Source organism: Lagenorhynchus albirostris, chromosome 2 (assembly GCF_949774975.1).
Source record: "Lagenorhynchus albirostris chromosome 2, mLagAlb1.1, whole genome shotgun sequence".
NCBI lineage: Eukaryota > Metazoa > Chordata > Mammalia > Artiodactyla > Delphinidae > Lagenorhynchus > Lagenorhynchus albirostris.
Window position 1 is genome coordinate 112,934,354 of NC_083096.1, and position 21,621 is coordinate 112,955,974.

The window sequence follows — 21,621 nt, forward strand, 5'->3', positions numbered from 1 at the left end:
GTGTATTGGTTAACAAATCCCAAATGCATATATGACACAAAGGTTCAACTATCCGTTTCCCTTTGTGATTCTTTATAGGATCGAGTAACTCATTATGTAGTCAAGCTCCTTAAGAAACTTTAAAGCTGTTTGCCTACTTGAAGGAAGGCACTACTAGCAAGCCTGATTGTGCCACTGTTTCTTCTGGGTACGCTAGACTTCTGAAGAAACATCCTTCCTCTAGAATTCATATTCCCTAAGACTGTCAAAATGTTTGATGATTGTGTTACTGGTAAATGTTTTTATGCATATCTCTTTGAACATTGTTAGTGCTCAGTAAATATTAAGACTATCAAAAGGAGAACATATTTTTAAACACAAGTTGGTACCTTAGTGTATTAAACTACTTCCCCGCTTTGGTTATTTTTCATCCTCTGCTAAGACAGTAACTTTAAGAACATCATGCTTTGGCTTACTATGTATTCCAGGCACTTCGTGAAATGTTATTTCTTTCTTTATCTTTCATCCTACACTGTTACATGAGAGGATATACCTTATTTCAGTGAAATCTCAGGGTAACCCAGGATTTCATTATGGTGTATGCTAACATCAAAGCATTTTTGTTTGATTTAACAGAGAACAAGAAACTAGTATACAACTGCAGGAACCTTCCCCAGGAAATAAGAGGCATGTGGCATGTGTAATTGTCTCTTAAAATGACTAAGTTACAAAACTGTTGTGCTCTTGGTTGTGCACATTCTTTCTGAAGTGAAGATGTCCCACTTATCTTTTATTCCTTCAGCTGGCATCATTGGAAACACATTGATTGGGAGATTCAGAGACAAGTGATTCTGATGGAGATATTATTGGAACATGATAGCCTGGCATTTAAAATCTTTACAGATTTACCCTTCTACATGGCACTTATCCTCTAAAAAATTTATGCCATACTGATTTTTACATTATATCCCTTTTTAAAAATGTAGTGTGGGCAATGAAAAGTAATGTTACTCCATTATGTCCAGATCCTATGTAACAGAGGTAGAAATCCTCCAAGCAAAGCTGTGAGTTTGTGCATGGCCAATTTGGAAAGTGGATAATTAACTAAAAATTTTTATTTCTAAAAATGTCCAAAGAGAAATTAGACATGTGAGGAATGCCTTGCTTCTTGTTGCATATTATCTGAGTGTATCATAGGCTCATAGGCTCTGTTTTAAGATATGACCTACTTTATTGATAGTGGATTATTTTACTTATAGTGGTTTATCTGGCTTCTGCTTCCTTATTTTATTTTACTTTTGCCTCTCTTGCCCCTCCTTCCCCTTCTTCTCTCTCCTCTCTCTCTCTCTCTCTCACACACAAGTGCACATACACACACACACAAATACACATTTGTTGAGTGATTTTGAACATTAGGGATACAACAGAGGTATACCTCTGAGTCTTGATGAGTAATGAGTAATCATTCTGCATGGAATGAAGAGAAGCTATGTTTGATTTTTATGTTTTTAGCTCAAATGTTTTTTCTTTATTTTGTTATTCTTTGTGGATATTTTGGTCCTTTATTTGAATCGTGCATAAACGGCATTTTCCTCATCATGACTGAACTGTATTATTTAAGAAAGAATATTTCATAGAAACAGAACAATTAGTGGATAGCATTAGAGCAGTAGTACTTCGGGGGGCTTTTTCAGACTTAAGTGAAAAGCAGTAATCGTAAGTGAGAAATTAAAAATAGTAAGTAATCATGTGAATGAGCCTTTCTGAATTCTAACAAAATATCACATTTCCTTCCATTTTAGCCTCTGTCTTCCATGCCCGAGAGTACCGAGATAACAAAAAGACAGAAGTACTACAGCAGTGACAGCAGCTATGGTAGTAGCAGCAGCTCTTCAGAATCAGAAGAAAATGAAAAAGAAGAGTACCAAAATAAGAAAAGAGAAAAGCAAGTTACATATAATCTTAAACAGTCCAACCACTACAGATTAATCCAACCATCCAGTAAGTTAATTTCTTCTAATTTAGTTGTTATGTGACAAATTATGGAACTGAAATTACTGAACTCAATAAAAAGACCTTGGGCCAAATGAACCCTTGTGTGTGAGGAGACCTGGATTCTATCCCACTTCCTTCTCCAACCAGACCTTGATTAGGTCTGGATCCCACAACCCTTTTCGGGGTCTGCAAATAGAAAACAAAAGAGTTGACTTAAGGATCTCTACAGTCCATTCTTCTATATTTCAAAGTTTTTGTTAAGTCCTAGATTTCTGCATGAATTGTGTAAAATGTGCCTCATGGTTGATCTGATGACTGCATTCTCTTTTAAGCCCAAATATTCTCTCATTGCATTCCCCACTCTGGCACTCATTTTGTTTCATATTCTCGCCTGTTTTTAAAAATGTGTGGATCTCCCTAGGCATTTGACTTGACTGTATCTGTGAGCCACACAATTGTGAAATAGTTAGAAGTTTTGTTCCCTCCCATTTTCGTCACGGGTAAGCACTTCAGTCAGGGCTTCGGTGTATAGGAAGGAAGTATTCAGGAAAGGAACCAACCAGCTTCTCTGTCTCCTTCCTTTCCTGCTGCCTTTTTCCTCTTTCCTCTTTTATTCCTTTTCCCATTTTCTCTCTCTTCCATTCTCCTGTCTTTCATTCCTTCTTCGATCCCAAATGTCCACTATTGTGTCTGTTATTCGTCTTTCATCCCCAGATGTCCAGTGTGGTACTGCTGTTGCCCAGGCTCAGTCAGATACCCCTTCCTGATGCTGCCTCCAAAGCAGGACTTTTCTTAACCTCTGTTTCTCATCTCGCTGTTTGCCTTGTCCTCCCTCATCCTAGGGCTCCACAAAGGGACCGGTCCAATCACGCAATAAACACATTTCTGAGCCTTTGTTGCTCTATCTCCAGCAATGGTTTAATAGTTACCTGATAATATGTATGTTTTAAACCTGGCCTTCCAGACTTATGAGAAAATGCATAAGGAATGCAGACCTAATAGTTGAAGGTTTTCAATGGTCTTTCTTTTACTTCCAAATTATTCCATAAAGATACGTGCTAACGTTCCTGTCTTTGAGGGCTTATGTGTTTGGAGGGGAAATAACGTATTATGTTCCATTTCATTTGTTTATTTACTCCTTTAATATATGTTTATTGAGCACCTGTTCCAGAGTTTGTAAGCTATTTTATCTATTATTTCCCTTTTTCTTAAAAGCTCCTTAAGTACTTTCAGTGCATCTCTGTGTAAATATGACTCTGTTTCTCTTTTGGAAACTGACATTGTTCTGCCCAGATCTTGTCAGTTTTGGAGCCCCTTTTCTATTGGCTAATGTGTGTATCCTTAACAGCAGGAACTGACAGAGGATAAGGGTAGTGGTGAGAAAAAATTGCTAGGGCTCCTATAGCTCTGAGATTCTTCTTTCTTCTCAGACCAATAGGTTAATAAATTGAGATCAGACAAAGAGTGTACTAGAAATGTTTTTAAGCATAAATTCACACTTTATAGCTAGTCTATTTCAATTAATATCTTTTTCCTTATTGGTTATTTGTTTTTATAGTCATTAAGAATTGCAGCAAGGGTTTCAATTTGTTTTATATTCCCTCTTTAATCTTACACTAAGGAATATTTTAGCCACAAACACTCCTTGAGTTTTCTCTACAAAGGGATGTTGATAACCGAGGACAAAAATCCAGATTATGTACAATGCTTTCTGTTGTAGATAGTTAATTTTGGCAATTTAAAATTGTTACAGTACCAAAGGATATATTTAGATTTGATATATGGTAGTCCTACACAAAACTATATGAAGTATTTTTTTCTCAGATAATTTGTGTATGCAAGTTTCAACCATTTATTGTTAATCTACCTAAGTATCATTGGCATGTCTAGCTATTTAGTTATTCTGTCTGAATTCTAGTGTATGCAGAAGAAAAAATGGAAATCTCTGGTGACTCAAGAGAAAGGATATTTCTTTCTGCAGCTATGATCAGATTATATATGTCCAAACCCATCACTGTAAGCCCTTGAAGAGAGCAGGGCCAAGGTGTAGGTATTAGTACATGCTTATGGGTATTTCTTAGTAGAAGATTGACGAGTGTTATGTACCCCACACAGCCCTTTTTAGAAGCACCGTTCTTTAAAAAAATAGTGTGACTTTCAGGTTCAGAAGGAGGTTGGAACAAATGGAAGGTTTTTTTTTTTTTTTTAACATCTTTTATAGCTTGAATGAGTATACTTTTTTGGTCCTCTCCAGAACCAAAAGAGGACTATTAGACTTATCATCAATTCAAAATATTCTTTAGAAATACTTCCCTAAACATAAGGTTCATGTCCATTGCCTTTATAAAGGTTTAAATTTTTTTCAACAGCTAATGAAGAGAAATATTTGGGTATTCATCCTGCCTTCATGTGAGTTTTATTAAATTATTTAATTAATGAAGAGTGATTGATATATTTCCCAAGCCGAGAGAGAATATACAACAGAGGGTATAAAGAATATATGTATTAAAAAGGATATAAATGTTGATAATATTGAGTGATATTCTATTTCTCTGTGTCAGGAATTAAAATTTACCTGGAATAGTTGGTTCTCTTTTTTAAATATTCTCAATATGCCCTGAGGAGGAGGTTCTGTGGTTTTCCCTAGTTGTTCTGATAACAACCCTTTTGATCCAGACATTTTTCTTCACTTAAATCTTTTACTATAGGAATGTAAATCTAATTTTTAAAATTCTTCTGTCCTGTGAATAAGAAGACTTATCTGTCTAGTACTACTCTTATAATAACCAGTTACATATTTAAACTTCATTAGGATAATCTTTGTTTTTCTTCTGTTTTATTATCATTATTTTATTCTCATGGGCCCTAAATTTTATAACATCCACTTATCCTGGCCATTATATAGACTCCTATCCATTTCCCCCTATGAATCCTGTTGTAAAATATTCTATTTCTAACCTCTACACAGATTCTGATGAGCGACCAGTCTAGTCTGAAGATAGTAGGTGGCATCATGACGTCATAGAAAGAGGGAGGCTGCTGCCATTAAGTCAGGATTTAAATCTGAACTTGGTAACTTTCTTGTCATGTGACCTTGAGAAATTTCTTTCTCTGAGTCTCCAGGTGATGGAGATTTGTACTTCAGAGGGTTTCTGTGAGAACAAAAATAAAAGTGAAGCACCTAGCATGATGCCTGGTTTATAGAAGGAGCTCCATACATGTTAGCATTCCTTTCTTTTGTTCCTTTTATGTCATGTTTTGAGAATAGAACATTAAAGTACTGTATAAGTATTATTCTCATGATAGCCATTCTTTACACATGACAGGGGTTCTGCACCAAGTTCACTGCTTAAATTGAAGAATTAACTCCAAACTCATATTCTCATGATGATGCCTATGCTTTGACATTTACTGCCACCCTGCTAATTATTACTTCGTATAGATCCAATACAGTGGAAAACTTCTACTAACTCTGCTACTGTGCGATCCCTCCTCTCCATCATCCATAGGTTCCATAAGGCGTTCAGTCAGTTGCCCTCGGTCCATCTCTTCTCAATCACCATCCAGTGCAGACAACCGCCCCTTTTCTGCTCAACAAGTGATATCATCATCCCGGTCAGCTTCAGGGTCTCGGTCACATTCTTTAAACCGTGCTTCCTCCTACATGGGGCATCCGCCTCAAAGAAATGATTCCAGCTCTGCCGACTCTCCGATGGTAAGTCTTCTGTTTTGCTCCCCTGAGATTAGCGCTGTATTTAGGATTTAAGTGGCAAAGAGATTAGCTGGAAGGAGGACAGATTGAACTTCAGATCCTTTCTATAATTCAACTCATGGCCTCCTGGAATTTGCATTTATTCATCTTTCTTCACCTATAACTGAGTATGGACTCTTAAAAGGCAGACTTCACTGTATCACAGAACTTGAGGATGAACACTGAGAATAGTATTTTATTTTCCATTTGCTGATGGAGTAGGATAATTTTGTTGAAAATCATCTGAGTAAATATGTGATTTTCCAGTGTACTGTACAGTATATCTGTAAATTTGGGGAAATTTGTGGTATGGAAAATTTTCCTTAATAGGACTATTGATTAATAGTTTTAAAAAATAAACTATTGGTAAATTAGCCTTAGAGCACTGAAGTACGGCATTGTTTATAATGTTTCCTGTGTGTTGTTAACATATAGTATTAGTTTTATAAATGCTCAAATAGATATCTCCATGTACCTTCACATAGACCAGGGACTTATTTAATTTGTTTATTTAATGTGGAAGTTGCTTCCAAAGGGAAGAGTCTGAAGAATATAAGTGAATGAATTTCACTGGGTAACAATGAATGCTTTTTTTTCTAATCAAGAATTGCCTAAGGTATATGTAGAAAATGAAACTGACCAGGAAGTCTTTTTTAAACACTTGTATTTTTGTTTTAGTATTTTGAGCTACATAAAATACAACTGTGTGGAAGTGTGAAAGACACTCTTGGGAAATCATACGCTTTTAATGCTAAGATTTTAATGCTAAGAATAAATGTAAAAACATTATTTTCTTCCTTTTTTATTGTTATTTTGTCAATTAAAAGTGCATCATTTTTACCTAGAAATATCTTTCAGATTATAGTGGCACAATGAAATAAGACCCCCTCCAAATATCTGTATTCTTTCAAATTTAAGAGTGAGTCTTTGCGGCAACTGAGACCAAAAGAACAAGAAGACGATCTAACAAGTCAGACCTTATTTGTTCTCAAGGACATGAAGATTCGGTTTCCAGGAAAATCAGATGCAGAATCATTACTTCTGATAGAAGATGTGAGTATTTGATGTATATAAAATACCAAGGAGCTCATGCCTTTTTATTCTTCTTCTTAAAATATTAAAATTTATTGCTTGATGGCATTATCCTCAATGACATAGTAAACTTAATTGATGTTCTTTTCAACCTCCACAAGCTTTAGAAGATACAGGGGTTATTTTAATCATTATGATTCACGAGCAATGAAATCACATTTATAATCAGCAATGCAAAATATCTTTTAGTGTATAGTCCTATTTTAATGATGCTTCATCAAGTGAAAATAATTAGTGTTAAATAATTATTGTTCTTAATGATTAAAGACACATCAAGTTAAGCCTGCTTCTGTAACGATTTAGAAAGATCTATTATGGAATGAGATAATAAGGAAAAAAGTGGGGCCATGGGCATAAAGTGTCCAGAATATTTGAATGTGACACCTTGCATGGTGTTAGTCAGATTTTGAAATGGCTTATGTTGTGTGTGTTTTCTTGTTACACAAGCATTTGCACCACCCAGTGGAACGTTCTAAAATGTCAGAGTCCTAAAATTCACATTAAAGTCAATGACTTACTCCTAATTTAGAAAGAAGGTCCAAGGTATTCGAATATTTTTGGTGAAAGAGCATTTCTTCACTCAGAGTTCTATTTCTTCATTCAAGAATTCTTCTCAAATTGTCCTTCTTAGATAATTCCTCAGAATAGAACGTTGTTTTCTGGTTTCCCTGTTTTTTTTTTTTTTTTTTTTAATCCAGAGGAGAAGGCACCATCTAGTGGCCAGTTGTAGGATAAAAACCACAGCCATACATTTGGCTTTTTCACCTTTTAGCTTTACTTTAGGCCTGTCTAAAAGCGCTGTCTAGAAACAAAACAAACAAAAAACAATAATAAAAAAGACTTTCTTAGTTAACAAATCAATAATGGCAATTTGTATTTTGTAGTCATAACATAGTTATAACCAAAATCCCCAAATATTATGCGTTGCATTTGTTATATATTTTTTAAAAAGTGAAATGGTATTTTGTTTGCAAATGAGGTGCTATTTGTTACATCAGGGGAAAAGGAAGAAAAATGGACATTAGTTATAAAGCATTATGCTAGATATATTTTTATTTACATACGTTATTTTATTCAATAAAGTAGGATGTCTTTGTACCAGACATTTTATTTCTATATCTTAGAGATATAAGTTATATAATACCTTTCTGAATCAGCTAGATGAAAAATTAGATAATCAGAGTAGAACTAATATTTGTGGCTACTGTGATTGTTCTATAAAAAACGTGGATATAGGCTTATATAATTGATAAAAGATATTAATAATTATACAAGACATTAGATTATTTACTATATGTTTACTTATGCAGCAACTATTTTTATCTATTCATTATAATATATATAACTAGAATATATATTCAGAAATTTTGCAGATTTGCAGAAAAAACAAAACGGGCATAATGGAATCCTAATTAAATATAGGCTATCTTCTAATGTGTTATTCAATATTTTGTTACTGTGAATGATGTTGTAAATACAGTTCTTGGAATTAAAATGAAAAATCTATGTTTTGGGCTTCTTCCCAAACCTTATATTCCTGAAGACATTTGACTTTCAACCATTAGAGATTGTGTGCTTTTTTTTTTTATTTTTTTTTTATTTTTACACATCTTTTATTTATTTATTTATTTATTTTTGGCTGCACTGGGTCTTCGTTGCTGCGCATGGGCTTTCTCTGGCTGCGGAGGGCGGGGGCTACTCTTCATTGCTGTGTGCAGCCTTCTCATTGCGGTGGCTGCAATCTTAGCTGCTCCGCGGCATGTGGGATCTTCCTGGGCCAGGGCTCGAACCCGTGTCCCCTGCATTGGCAGGCGGATTCTTAACCACTGCGCCACCAGGGAAGCCCTGTGTGCTTTTTTTACAGCAAAAGAGAAAAGCTTTAAATTCAGATGGCTTCTTTATCTTACATTAAAAGTCTTTTCGCATGTCTTTTTATGAAAGTAGACATTCTTTATTGCAAATAGTATTATAGTGCTTTCATTTCACAAATTAATTAGATTAAATTTCTTAATGTTTCTCCTCCAAAACAGATGATTGATAACTGGAAGTATCATAAAACAAAAGTGGCTTCATATTGGCTCATAAAATTGGACTCTGTAAAACAACGAAAAGTGAGTAATGAATATCCAAAAACAGGTTTGCTCTTTTGGATTATGTATTAAGCTAGGATCATTAAGCCACATTCATAATCAAACTATATAAATGCTCATCTGCTTACTCATTTCCTCAACAAATATTTATTGTGTATCTGCTATGTTTCAGGCACTGTTCTAGCTTCTGAGGATAAACAAGTAGATTAAAAAAAGATTCCATGGTCTCATAGAGCTTATATTCTAGTTAAGGTGTTTGACAATAAACCAATATATACTGGAATGTAAGGTAGTATTAAGTACTATGAAGAAAAATAAATCAGGATTAAAAAATTGAGAGAAGGTGACCTAAATGAAATGAGAAAATTACTATGCAGACATCTGTAGGTACAATGCATCAGACAGAGGGAAGAGCAGATACAGAGGCCCTGGGGTGGAAGTCAGCTTGATGTATCCATGAGACAGGAGACACCATTTATTTCCTTATGTGCAGGATAGTTGGTTTGTGCTGGTTAAGAGTGAGTGATGTGGAGGTGACAGTTGGATAGATAATCAGGGGTCAGATCACAACTTTACAGGCCATGGACAGTCTTTGGGTTTTATTCCAAGTAATGAAAAAACACTGGAAAATTTTGAGCAGAGGAGTTACATAGTCTGGTTTATAATTTAGAAGGTTCATGAGAGCTACTTGTGAAGAATAGAACTAGGGGAGAGGGAATGTGGCAGAACAGAAGTAGAGACCAGGTAGGTTTTTCGAGTAACTGAGGCAAGAGCTAATGGTTGCTTAGCTAGGGTGGTAACTGAATTGGGTGGATGCTGGAGAAAGAGCAGGGCTTTGTTGTTCCTGTTGTTTTGTTTTACTTTGATTTTGGTTTTGGACCTGCTAAGGTTGATATATTGGTTAGACATCCAACTGAAGATATTGAGTGTGTAGGTGTATATATGAGTTTTTTAGTTCAGAGCTAAGGTTGCATATGGAGATACAAAATTTAAGGGTCACTAGGATATTTAAGCCTTGGGGCTAGATGAGATTACCTAGAGAGTAAGTGTGGTTAGAAAAGAGAAGAGTTTTGAGGACTGAGCCCTGGGCCACTTCTATGTACAGAAATCAGAGAGATGGGGTGGAGGGATTAATCTAAGGGAACTAAGAAGGAGCAGCCAGTAAAGTATGAAAAACCATGGGAACTTGGGGTCCTTGAGACCAAGTAAAGCAATTATTTCAGGGATGGAGTGATCGACTGAGTCAGATGTTGCTGATAGGAGTTATAAGATGAACACCAAGACCTGACTGTTGTTTTTGACAACTTGGAGGTTAATGGTTACCTGATCATAACAAATTCAGGGGAATGGTGGGGAGTAAAACTTGAATGGAGTAGGTTCAAGAAATGGGAAAAAGCACAGCTAGTCCAAGCACTTTTTCAAGGAATTTTGCTATAGAGGGGAAAGTTAAATGTGGTGGTAGCTGGAGAGGTATGTAGGTTGAGGACAAGGTATTTTTTGTTTGTTTGTTTGTTTGTTTGTTTTAAGATGAAGCTATTTACACTTGTTAGTTGCTGATGAGAATGATCTAGAAGAGAGGAATGGTACAGAAAAGAGACGTGATAGAAAATCCTCGAAGTAAGTAAGCTGGGAAGGTTTGTCCTACCAGGAGCACTTATTCTAATAGGAGGGAAGGTAGAGTCTGTGGCATTGTGGTGGGAAGATGTGAAGGTTCTCCTCCAATGGGGAGGGGCTTTGGAGATTTTCAGAGACAGTACAACATCTCAGAGAGTAGGAGAGGGGAGTGGCCAGCAGCCCGAGGGGCCCATAGATGCATTGCAACATTATCTGGGGGGAGATGTACTATTTTAGTAGCTTTAGTGAAGCTGTTGTATTCCTAAATAGTGCCAACTATTACTTCCCCTTTCTAGGACTTATTGCTAGTAAGCTGAAAGTTGACAGCGATCAAATAATGACTTTGAAGTTATGTACTTTCCTCTGAGTAAACTGAACTCATTATTAAGCATTAACTCATTCAACAAAGGACAACTTAGTGTCCTGTCATGTGCCAAACACTGTGCTGCTGTTGAGGAGGGTGTAACAAAGCTGGTAACAGAAGTAGATTGAAAACATACTGTAAGCCCAGTACTCCTGTTTGTCAAGTCACTAACTGTGGCCTTATTCATTAAAATAAGGACCTCTTCGTGGAATTGGAACCCTGAATCTTTTCAAGTCCTTGTACTTTTTGTAACCTAGAAGATAGAAGAGTTTAGCTAAATTGGTAATTAAAGCAAAATAGATAACCCAGAAACAGATTAAAATACTTATAAGATATTAATACTTGATAAATGTGACATTTCAAATCAGTGGAGTAAAGATAATTTTTTCCCCTAAATGATACTGAAACAATTGACTACCTATTTGTAAGAAAATTAAGTTGGAGCATTACCTCTCACCATATGCAGAAATAAATTCCAGATAGATGATAGTTTTATATGTAAAAAAATATTAAAAGTTTAAAAGAAAATACAGAAAGCTATGTTTATAATCTTAGAATGAAGAAACAACTTCATAAGGAAGACTTAGGTTTTAGAACCCAGAAATCATAAATGAGAAGAACGACATATTTGATGACATAAAAACTTAATGGATGGCAAAAGATGTCTTAAACCAGGTTAAAAGGCAGAAGTGGTGAGGAGAATTTGGTGGCAGGGGAAAGGGGTGGATGTTGAAGAGGACAGATGTTTGCAGCACATAAAACACAAAGTAGCACAAGTAAACCAATACTTCCTACCGATCAATCAGCAGAAGACATACTATCTTGTAAAGTTAATAAATAAAATGGAAAAGCATATAAAAAAGCCATGAAAAGACAATTTATGGATCTTCAAAGAGCCAATTAACATGGAACTAGATCTTGTCCTCACTAATGCTGAAGGAAAAGCAAGTAAAAAACATATCGGCAAAAATTAATAAGACATAATATGCAATGATGGAAATAGTCTGGATAAAAGGGGCTTTATTATACTATTAGAGAGAGAACACATTGGTACAGTTCTTTAGAAAGGTAGTTTGCTGTATCTATTAAAGTTACAAATGTTCACAACCTTATGACTCAGCAAAACCACTTCCAGCATTCTGTCCTACAGAATAATAACCTGTATAAAATGTATGTGTAAAAGATTTATGCACATGAGCATTCACTGCAGTGGTATTTGTACAAGCAAAACACTTGAAGCAGCCTAAATATCTATCAGTAGATTTATGGTTAAATAAATTATAGTACATCCATACTATTCAGTTGTGTTAAATTGAGTGCTATTCTGGAATCATAGATCTTAACTTGAGATACAGCACAAGATTATGACTTGTGACATATGCAACATATGTACATTGGTAAAATTAGCCAGATTTTACTAATCATGAGTGAAGAATATAAGCGATAAGCAGCCACCAAGTGCATGGTTTCTGGGAGGCCATGAGTCCATCAGCCGTCAGGCATCTCTTTTCACATATGGGAAGCATTCTGGTTCAGAGTGATGAGTGCCAACTAAGTGTGGTTCACGTTGGCACTGAGGGAGCCTTCCAGATTTGGGTGGATTTCATCTTTATTCTTCATTAGTTACCCATGCAGTCTTTGTGACCAATCCATTCTCTAGCCAGGTGAAATAAAAATATCAGGTTTATTTACTGTGAGTGTTGTCCCATAGAACCTTCTGCAATGACGGATATGTTCTGTATCTGTGATGTCCAATACGGTGGTCACTAGCTACATGTGGCCATTGAGTGAGATCTTGAAATGTGGCTATTGTGACTAAGGAACTGAACTTTTAATTTTAATTAACTTAAATGTAAATAGCCAAATGTGTCTAGTGACTACTGCATTTAAGAGCGTGGATCTAGACTGACCACGTGTAGCCTTCTAAGTTCTTACATGAGAACCTTCTCAGTTATTTTCCTGCTGAGAAATTCTATCAGAGGGTTTGCAAGGATGTCCATTAAGGTCACCATTGCCTTGGGCATCTCAAAGAGAGAGTGCCTTTTTCCTTTTCATATGCCATCTTATACCAAGATAGTAAATTAAACAAACAAGTTATACAGTAATATGTGTTGTCCTACTTTAAATCACCACTCTGAGTTTTACTGTTTTAAAAATATATATCTAGTGTTAAAAAATTTCAAAAATTAAGATATTTTATTTCTGGAGGATAGACTTACTGAGCCAGAGGAAGGAAAGTAGTAATATTTGGTGTCATGTTTCCTTTTGTTTTTGTATATTTCTGTTTTTTTTCAAGTGAACATAATCTTTTTAGAAATGAAAGAATGACAGGGAGACACAGGCATTTCTGTGAGGCCTGTCTGTATTCCCCCATAACCAGATATTATCTTTCCCTATTATAAATCCTCACAGTACTTCATACTCAGTTGCACTTATGATCTGACTTGAGAGGTTTCTGTATTAATTTTTCCACCTTTCTAAAAGCCAGGGGCGAGGGGGGGAGGTGTGTCTTACTTTGTAGTCAGCTGTAGGCTTTCTATAAACATTTGTTCAGTTGATTCAAATCTAGACTCTTTTGTGGATTCTGTCAATAGCAAGTTAGCTTCTTCTTTCTTTACCCTTGTTTCTTTACTAGTGCTATGTATTTATCTGAACATCAACAAATTAAGATAATGCTGTTATGTTTTTTTAACATGTTATATGAGAAGGTCTGATAAAACATTGTATGGGGTGATCAAATGATGTGCATGAATAGTAATAATGTTTATCAATTAGAAGAAACAATCTATTTCATGTTTTAGGGTTGTTATGCTCGATTGTGTTTATAAATTTCGAGTAAAAGTAAATACTTGCTTATAAATTTACTAGCAAGTACTTGTGTCAGTATAGTGACTTCTGCTATACTGATTTACTCTAAGAATATTTGGAGTAAGTTATCTTTGTGTAATCCTTCCCTCCAGTTCTCAGATGTGCATCTGCATCCCTGTATTCATCATACCCTGTTATGTTAAGGGAGTGAGAGCACTGATGAGAGAGGGCATGTTTTTTATTACAACTTAAACACCTTTTTCTTTGAACTCCTTTGTTGCATCTTCCATTTTGGCATTAATCAAAGCTACTATATTTCCTTTGTGCTTGTTATCAGTGATAAGATGTCCCATCTCCAACACAAAGCTACCCAAGCAGTTACAGTCATTCTTCTACAAGGTAATTTAATAGACAGTTCTTTTTGGGGCAGAAGAATTCATAGCTTGAATTTAAAAAAAAAATTATTGGAGTATAGTTGATTTACAATGTTGTGTTAGTTTCTGCTGTACAGCAAAGTGAATCAGTTATACATATATACACTCTGTTAGATTCTTTTCCCATATAGGTCATTACAGAGTATTGAGTTCCCTGGGCTATATAGTACGTCCTGATCAGTTATCTATTTTATATATAGTAGTGTGTATATGTCAATCCCTATCTCCCAATTTATCCCTCCTCTTCCCTCACACCCTGGTAACCATAAGTTTGTTTTCTGCATCTGTGCCTCTATTTCTGTTTTTAGATAAGTTCATTTGTACCTTATTTTTTTTTTGATTCCATATATAAGCGATATCATATGATATTGGGTTGGCCAAAAAGTCCGTTTGTGGTTTTTTCCATTACACTGTACGGAAAAACCCGAATGAACTTTTTGGCCAACCCAATATTTGTCTTTCTCTGTCTGACTTACTTCACTCAGTATGGCAATCCATGTTGCTGCAAATGGCATTATTTCATAGCTTGAATTTTGACTCTCAGAGAAGAGTAAGGGCTGATCTTACCAAGAATAAGTTTATCTTGCAAAGTTGCCCAGGTTCATGGAGGGTCCGGAAAGGTGGCTGAGGGATGCTAGGTGTAGGTTATGATGAGAAGAGGAAGCCCAGTATTTACACAGTATGCAACTTATCTGTAGCAACTTTTCTTCCAGTTGTTACGATTACTCTGTTTCCTGTTCTTTCATCAACCATTTTGTTCTTTAAAAGGCTTTTTTTGCCCCAAAACAGACTCTAATTTCCTGGATATATAGCGATGGATGAGACTTCCTTATATATTTATAATAATATATATTATACATTATTCCCTACCTTGTTTATTTCAGATGAAATCAGAGGTAAAGTGGGATCAGAGAATGACTGACTGACTGGAATATTTTTTTTTCTTGACAACAAGAGAGCCAATATAATAATTAGCTGCAAAGTGTATTGAAAATTTTTTTAAAGCTTTTATATGTTGATATTAAACTAAAGGGGCAATAATAGGTAGTGGAAAGAGGAACTGGACTTGTAGTCATATGGACTTGGGTTCAGTACTGCCCCTGCCCTTTTTGCGGGGGCAGGTAACTTCTCACAACTTCTCTGAGGTTCGTAGCATTAAGTATTGGAGAGTTCTTGTGAGGAAGTAAGCCATCATATGGCAAAGGTGCTCTAGGCTTAGAAGGTATAAAATGCAGGTGACTTTTTTTTCCTTCTAAGGATCTTCATGCCAGGCTGTTTCTCTGATGTATTTTATTACTAAGAACTCTTCATGTGTAGAATTATTTTTTGTAGAATATGTATAAATGAAGTATAAAAATTTGTCTGTTGGGTTGTAACATGTTGACTCTTCATTTGACTTACCTGTTTGAAACCTGTGCTATTGCTTTATAAAGCTAGAAACTGCATCCAAGACAAAAAAGAAACCTAGAAATGTGGGTCAGCTTTAGAATGTAGCATTAGGTATTATTAAAAGTTACCCATTTAGAAGGCCAAGAACTTAACTAATTTAACATCTGGATGTGGATTAATCAGATCTATCCTTTGGACTATGATGATAGTCAATAATCATTGGATGGCTATGTCAGTTCAGTTCCCTGGGAAGCAGACATAAGACAGAATTAGAAGTGAAAGACATTTATGAGAGAAGACACCCAAGAAGGATAAAGGGGAGAGAAAGTTTGAGCAGGTAGAAGAGCCTTCCACCTGCAATATTGGTCTAACACCAGTGAATGGAAGGCAGGAGGATTAGGGAGGAAGATCTTCAGACTTTAGTGAAGTTCTGAGAAAGGCCTGTCAGGCTGATGGGGAGCCCAGAACACAGATTGCCTGTTAGAAGGATCACACTGGGCAGAAATATTCCCCCTCTGGTATCCCAACCGTGCTCAATCCTTGGTCGGGAGCAGCCTGGGGAGAGTATAAGCTTGGCTTGACTGTTGTAATGGATCCTGAATGGGGATGCTGTCAGCTAACTGCACTCTTAGAAGCTGGTTGATTCAAATGGCATGTCTCCATGACTACCACAAAGGTTGTGTGTGATACAATTTAATTTGACAAACATTTATTGGTTGCCAATTTTGTTCAAGAGCTCTACTAGGCACTATTGGGGATTTTGAGAGTTGTTTATTCATTCATTTATTTGCTCATTAAAACATGCACTCAACAATATTGATTGAGAGACGACCATGTCCCAAGGAGAATTCTAGATGTGGAATGCACAAGACTCTCATTTAAATCTCTTAATTCCATTTAGAAACCATTGTTGAAATATGTATCTCACTTTTTCTGCTCCAGTATTGGAAGCTTTTGCTAGTTTCTCATTTGAATATTGCAAAACTCTTAAGATTAGAATGCCATACACACAAACTCTTCCACATGTCTTATTTCAAATTTTTCTTAATGGGAGTAAAATTTAAAGGTCAGTGATGTAGGACTAAACTACTGAAAGGAATCCGCACCAGGTGAAAATGGAATCAGCTGATCTTACTTAATGTCATGTTGTGGTAACTCCACACTAGCATAATTCAGCTTTCTGCTAAGAATGCAGTTGCTTTATATAGTTTGTAAGGAATATACTTGAAGTATGAAAATATCACAGCAATGGTGGGCTGTGAAGAATGCTTAATTTTCTGAAAAGCTTATTCTCTGATATCTAGGCATAAACTAAGATTGGAGAAGGAAGAGAAATAAGTAGTGATAATAAGGTTGTACAATATTTGCATTTATTTTGGGGTTCTAAGAAACCCTTGTTTATCAAGTATTTCTTCTCTAAATAGCAATTTTTAAAATACCTATTGTAGCTGCTTCTGCATGAATTTTGACGTTATTATTTTCCATCTCTTTTTCATTTGGGCTGACATAGATGCTGTACAGGGCTGTTCATTTTCCATCAGCAAAGATGCCTTTACTCTATGTCATGGCTGCTGCATGCATCATTAGTACAGCATGTAGTGTTTTCAATGTTATTTCTAAACCTCCCTCACCTCATGCCATTATTTTAATTTAGGACCAACTGTTCAGCCATATGGAACAGTTTGTCATTCAGCATCTGTATGTTCTTGCAAAATATGAATTTGTCTGTGGGCTTTATGCCTTCAAATGTGCTATATTTCATATGGAAAAGATAAATCTTTTCATTTTATTAATGCTTTCATTGACTGAATATCCCATTTATTTTTTCCCTTGGAGAACTTGATGTTGGATCGGGATGCTTTTAAAAGTCACAATGTCAGGAAATGGATCCATTACCTAACATATTCTATAAGTTAGCCTCACATGAGTCCACAGGTAAACACAAAGGGCACCTTGCTGACTATTTGTTTTTGTGTTTCACAAGTTATTCATCTCCCATCCATTTACTTCTAACTGCAAAACACCCAGAAATCCAAATAGCATTGCAGATAGAACTGACACTAATTTTCCTCATCCCAGTCTGATTTCTTGCCTGTTTTCTGCCTTCCTAAAATTACTCAGCCAGTGTTTTGCTAGAGGTACAGGCATTGTCTCCCCATCTGTGTGGCCTTTTAAGCAAACTGGTTCCTGATGGACTGCATGGCCTTATTGGAGGGGGTGCCTGGGCAACCTTGTTTGTACACAGTGACTCCACCCATTTTCCCAAGTATTACTTGACTAGAGGTGAATCTGAATCTAAGAAGAGACAGTCTCTTCTAGAATTTTGCTGTTGGCACCAGGACAGATCAAATTAATTATGAGGCATTGGCAGGTAGTGGTTAAGATCATGGGTCTGGCTACATAGCTATCCATTACCTAACTGTGCAATCCTGGGTAAGTTACTTATCTGCTCTATGCCTGGGTTTTCTCATCCATAAAATGAGATCCAAAATGTTTTCAGAACCAAACATTTTTCATAACCATTAGGCAGCAAAACCTAACCCGCTGGAACTCCTTTGGAGACAATGACCCTACAGGAAGTTATTTGTTATTTTTGTCTGTCTCTTGGTTTGAATCTTCACATGTTTTTCTGTGGAAATAGTAATGTGTATGATTATGAAATCTAGCCTCAAGATTTTTGGAAAGGGATTGTGGACCAGTGTTATCTATCTCAGTGTTTTTATTTTGAGGATTAAATGAATTGCTATATGTAAAAGTGATTAGAACAGTGTTTGGTCCATTGTAAGCCTTCAATAAGTGTTAGCTCTGATTTTTACCTTGTTTGCATAGGTTTCACTTTCTTGCAGGAAGCATTTTCACTAAGACAAGCACCTACTAAGTGCTAGACCTCTTTTGAGCCTTGGGGACATGGTAGGTATACTGGTATAATTCCTCTTTTTATGTAGCTAACAGTCTCCATTAACTAAACAGGAAATTAAAATAAAATGAGATATAATTATTAATAGGGGAAGAGTTGGGCATTCAGGGATCATACAATAGTTTAGTGGCAGGTAAAGGTCTCCCTGGAGAAGTGATGTTTGAGGTAAAACATAGAAGTTCACCAGGTGAACAGATGGGGCAAGACTGTTCCAGGCAGAGGAGAGAGGCTATGTGAAGACTCAGAGGAGAGATGAAGGGTTTGGGCTCTTGCTTCCTTGGTTTATATGCCCTCATATCCTCCAAATTACAGGTCTCTCTAACCCACTCCTTTCTCCAGGACCAGAGCTTGAAATTGAAAGATGAAGGGAAGCAAAGGAGAATGTATCTTCCCAGAAGGTGCTCTGGCAAAGAACGAGCAAGTTTCTGGGTTGCCCAGACCATGCTGGTCTCACAATCTGGGAGATCACTCCTCAGGCAGAGTTGTTTGCTCGGTTGCAAGAGGCCTGAAGATTTATCCGTCTCCATGTTGGAGGAAACATGAGGAGTGGCACAGCTGCATTCCCTATCCCTAACTCCTGGGCCGTTTTCCGAAGTTGCTGCTTTTAGCCATGTGTAGGCTAGTATATTAGACCATCATGCTTTAAAATTCCCTCGAAATTAAGAACAAAGCATATACAGAGTAGCGGCCAAGAGAGCCTCCTCTAAGTGATGTACGGAGAGCAGTGCTTGGCGCGGAGCAGGCAGCCAGTTCATGCGAGCTGCCCTCCTCTTTGGTTCTGTCGCATCCTATGGATTTCACTGTGCGCATATTCAGAAGGAAATAACGAATAACTCGTCATCTCAAATGCTGTGTCACTTTAAAGCTGAATAATTATTTAATAATAGAATATGAAACGAAGATAATGTTAAAATTTCCAGTATTGTTAACATTTTAATTGCATTTATTATGTAGAACTCATATTTATTCTTGAAACCAATTTATGGGTTATCTTTGCTGCTTTTTAAATTCTTCCTGCGTTATGACTTTTGGCCTGTTATTACTCACTAATACATAGAAAGGAGGAAGGGAAGTTGAGAAGAGAATTGATTAAAATTTGCTGTTTACTGCTAGTGTTGATTCTTGTATCACATCAATTATGAGTCCTGTTTTCTACATTAAAAATATAAAAGGTTAAACTATTAGCTTAACTGAAAATCGTAAAAAGATAAAAAGTATGAATTAATGTCTGATATCCAAATTATATCAGTATTATTGTGAACAACTCATATCAAAAATTTTTAAATCCCTTTTCATAATTAAGATTTCATTATCTAATAACAAGCTTTTCCAGGACAGTTTTTTTCACAAGCTACTTTATTACAGATTGCATTATCTCTCCTCATTCTCCTCCCCTTCAGCCCACACACCCCTGACGCCTGTAGGGTTTACATACTGTTCCCACTTCACAGTGAAAGAAGCTGGAGTAGGAAAGGAAGGAATCATGCTGCTTACATAATTCACTGTGAGAAGCTGTAGTTGATATTCTTATATAAATAAAATGTTATTTTGAAATTTTTTCCCTAAATTGATTTTTTTTGCTTTATTTATTTATTTTTCATCTTTATTGGAGTATAATTGCTTTACAATGGTGTGTTAGTTTCTGCTTTATAACAAAGTGAATCAGTTATACATATACATATGTTCCCATATCTCTTCCCTCTTGCGTCTCCCTCCCTCCCACCCTCCCTATCCCACTCCTCCAGGCGGTCACAAAGCACCGAGCTGATCTCCCTGTGCTATGCGGCTGCTTCCCACTAGCTAGCTATTTTACGTTTGGTAGTGTATATATGTCCATGCCACTCTCTCGCTTTGTCACAGCTTACCCGTCCCCCTCCCCATATCCTCAAGTCAATTCTCTAGTAGGTCTGTGTCTTTATTCCTGTCTTACCCCTAGGTTCTTCATGACATTTTTTTTTCTTAAATTCCATATGTATGTGTTAACATACGGTATTTGTCTTTCTCTTTCTGACTTACTTCACTCTGTATGACAGACTCCAGGTCTATCCACTTCATTACAAATAGCTCAATTTCGTTTCTTTTTATGGCTGAGTAATATTCCATTGTATATATGTGCCACATCTTCTTTATCCATTCATCTGATGATGGACATTTAGGTTGTTTCCATCTCTGGACTATTGTAAATAGAGCTGCAATGAACATTTTGGTACAAGACTCTTTTTGAATTATGGTTTTCTCAGGATATATGCCCATTAGTGGGATTGCTGGGTCATATGGTAGTTCTATTTGTAGTTTTTTAAGGAACCTCCTTACTGTTTTCCATAGTGGCTGTACCAATTCACATTCCCACCAGCATTGCAAGAGTGTTCCTTTTCTCCAAACCCTCTCCAGCATTTACTGTTTGTAGATTTTTTGATGATGGCCATTCTGACTGGTGTGAGATGATATCTCATTGTAGTTTTGATTTGCATTTCTCTAATGATTGATGATGTTGAAACACATGAAAGTAGCTTTGATTTGCATTTCTCTAATGATTAATGATGTTGAAACACATGAAAGAATGTGTTTGTTGGCAGTCTGTATATCTTCTTTGGAGAAATGTCTATTTAGGTCTTCTGCCCATTTTTGGATTGGGTTGTTTGTTTGTTTTTGTTATTGAGCTGCATGAGCTGCTTATAAATTTTGAAGATTAATCCTTTGTCAGTTGCTTCATTTGCAAATATTTTTCTCCCATTCTGAGGGTTGTCTTTTGGCCTTGTTTATGTTTTTGGTTTCCTTTGCTGTGCAAAAGCTTTGAAGTTTCATTAGGTCCCATTTGTTTATTTTTGCTTTTATTTCCATTTCTCTAGGAGGTGGGTCAAAAAGGATCTTGCTGTGATTTATTATGTCATAGAGTGTTCTGCCTATGTTTTCCTCTAACAGTTTGATAGTTTCTGGCATTACATTTAGGTCTTTAATCCATTTTGAGATTATTTTTGTGTGTGGTGTTAGGGAGTGATCTAATCTCATACTTTTACATGTACCTGTCCAATTTTCCCAGCACCACTTACTGAAGAGGCTGTCCTTTCTCCACTGTACATTCCTGCCTCCTTTATCAAAGATAAGGTGACCATATGTGCATGGGTTTATCTCTGGCCTTTCTATCCTGTTCCATTGATCTATCTTTCTGTTTTTGTGCCAGTACCATA

General features: G+C 36.2%; 1 protein-coding gene across 4 annotated transcripts in view; it reads left to right on the top strand.

The window, feature by feature from the left end:
- Positions 1 to 21,621, top strand: part of TTLL7 (tubulin tyrosine ligase like 7) — a 97,987-nt gene that overhangs the window by 56,015 nt on the left and 20,351 nt on the right. For all 4 annotated transcript variants that reach the window (XR_009538894.1, XR_009538895.1, XM_060139661.1 and 1 more), the window contains exons 14-17: positions 1,782 to 1,980; positions 5,484 to 5,689; positions 6,644 to 6,778; positions 8,848 to 8,928. Coding sequence is in view for 2 of the 4 variants with exons in the window: in XM_060139661.1 (XP_059995644.1) it covers positions 1,782 to 1,980; positions 5,484 to 5,689; positions 6,644 to 6,778; positions 8,848 to 8,928 (621 nt within the window). In the remaining 2 variants the exon portion in view is untranslated. The remainder of the gene's footprint in view (positions 1 to 1,781; positions 1,981 to 5,483; positions 5,690 to 6,643; positions 6,779 to 8,847; positions 8,929 to 21,621) is intronic.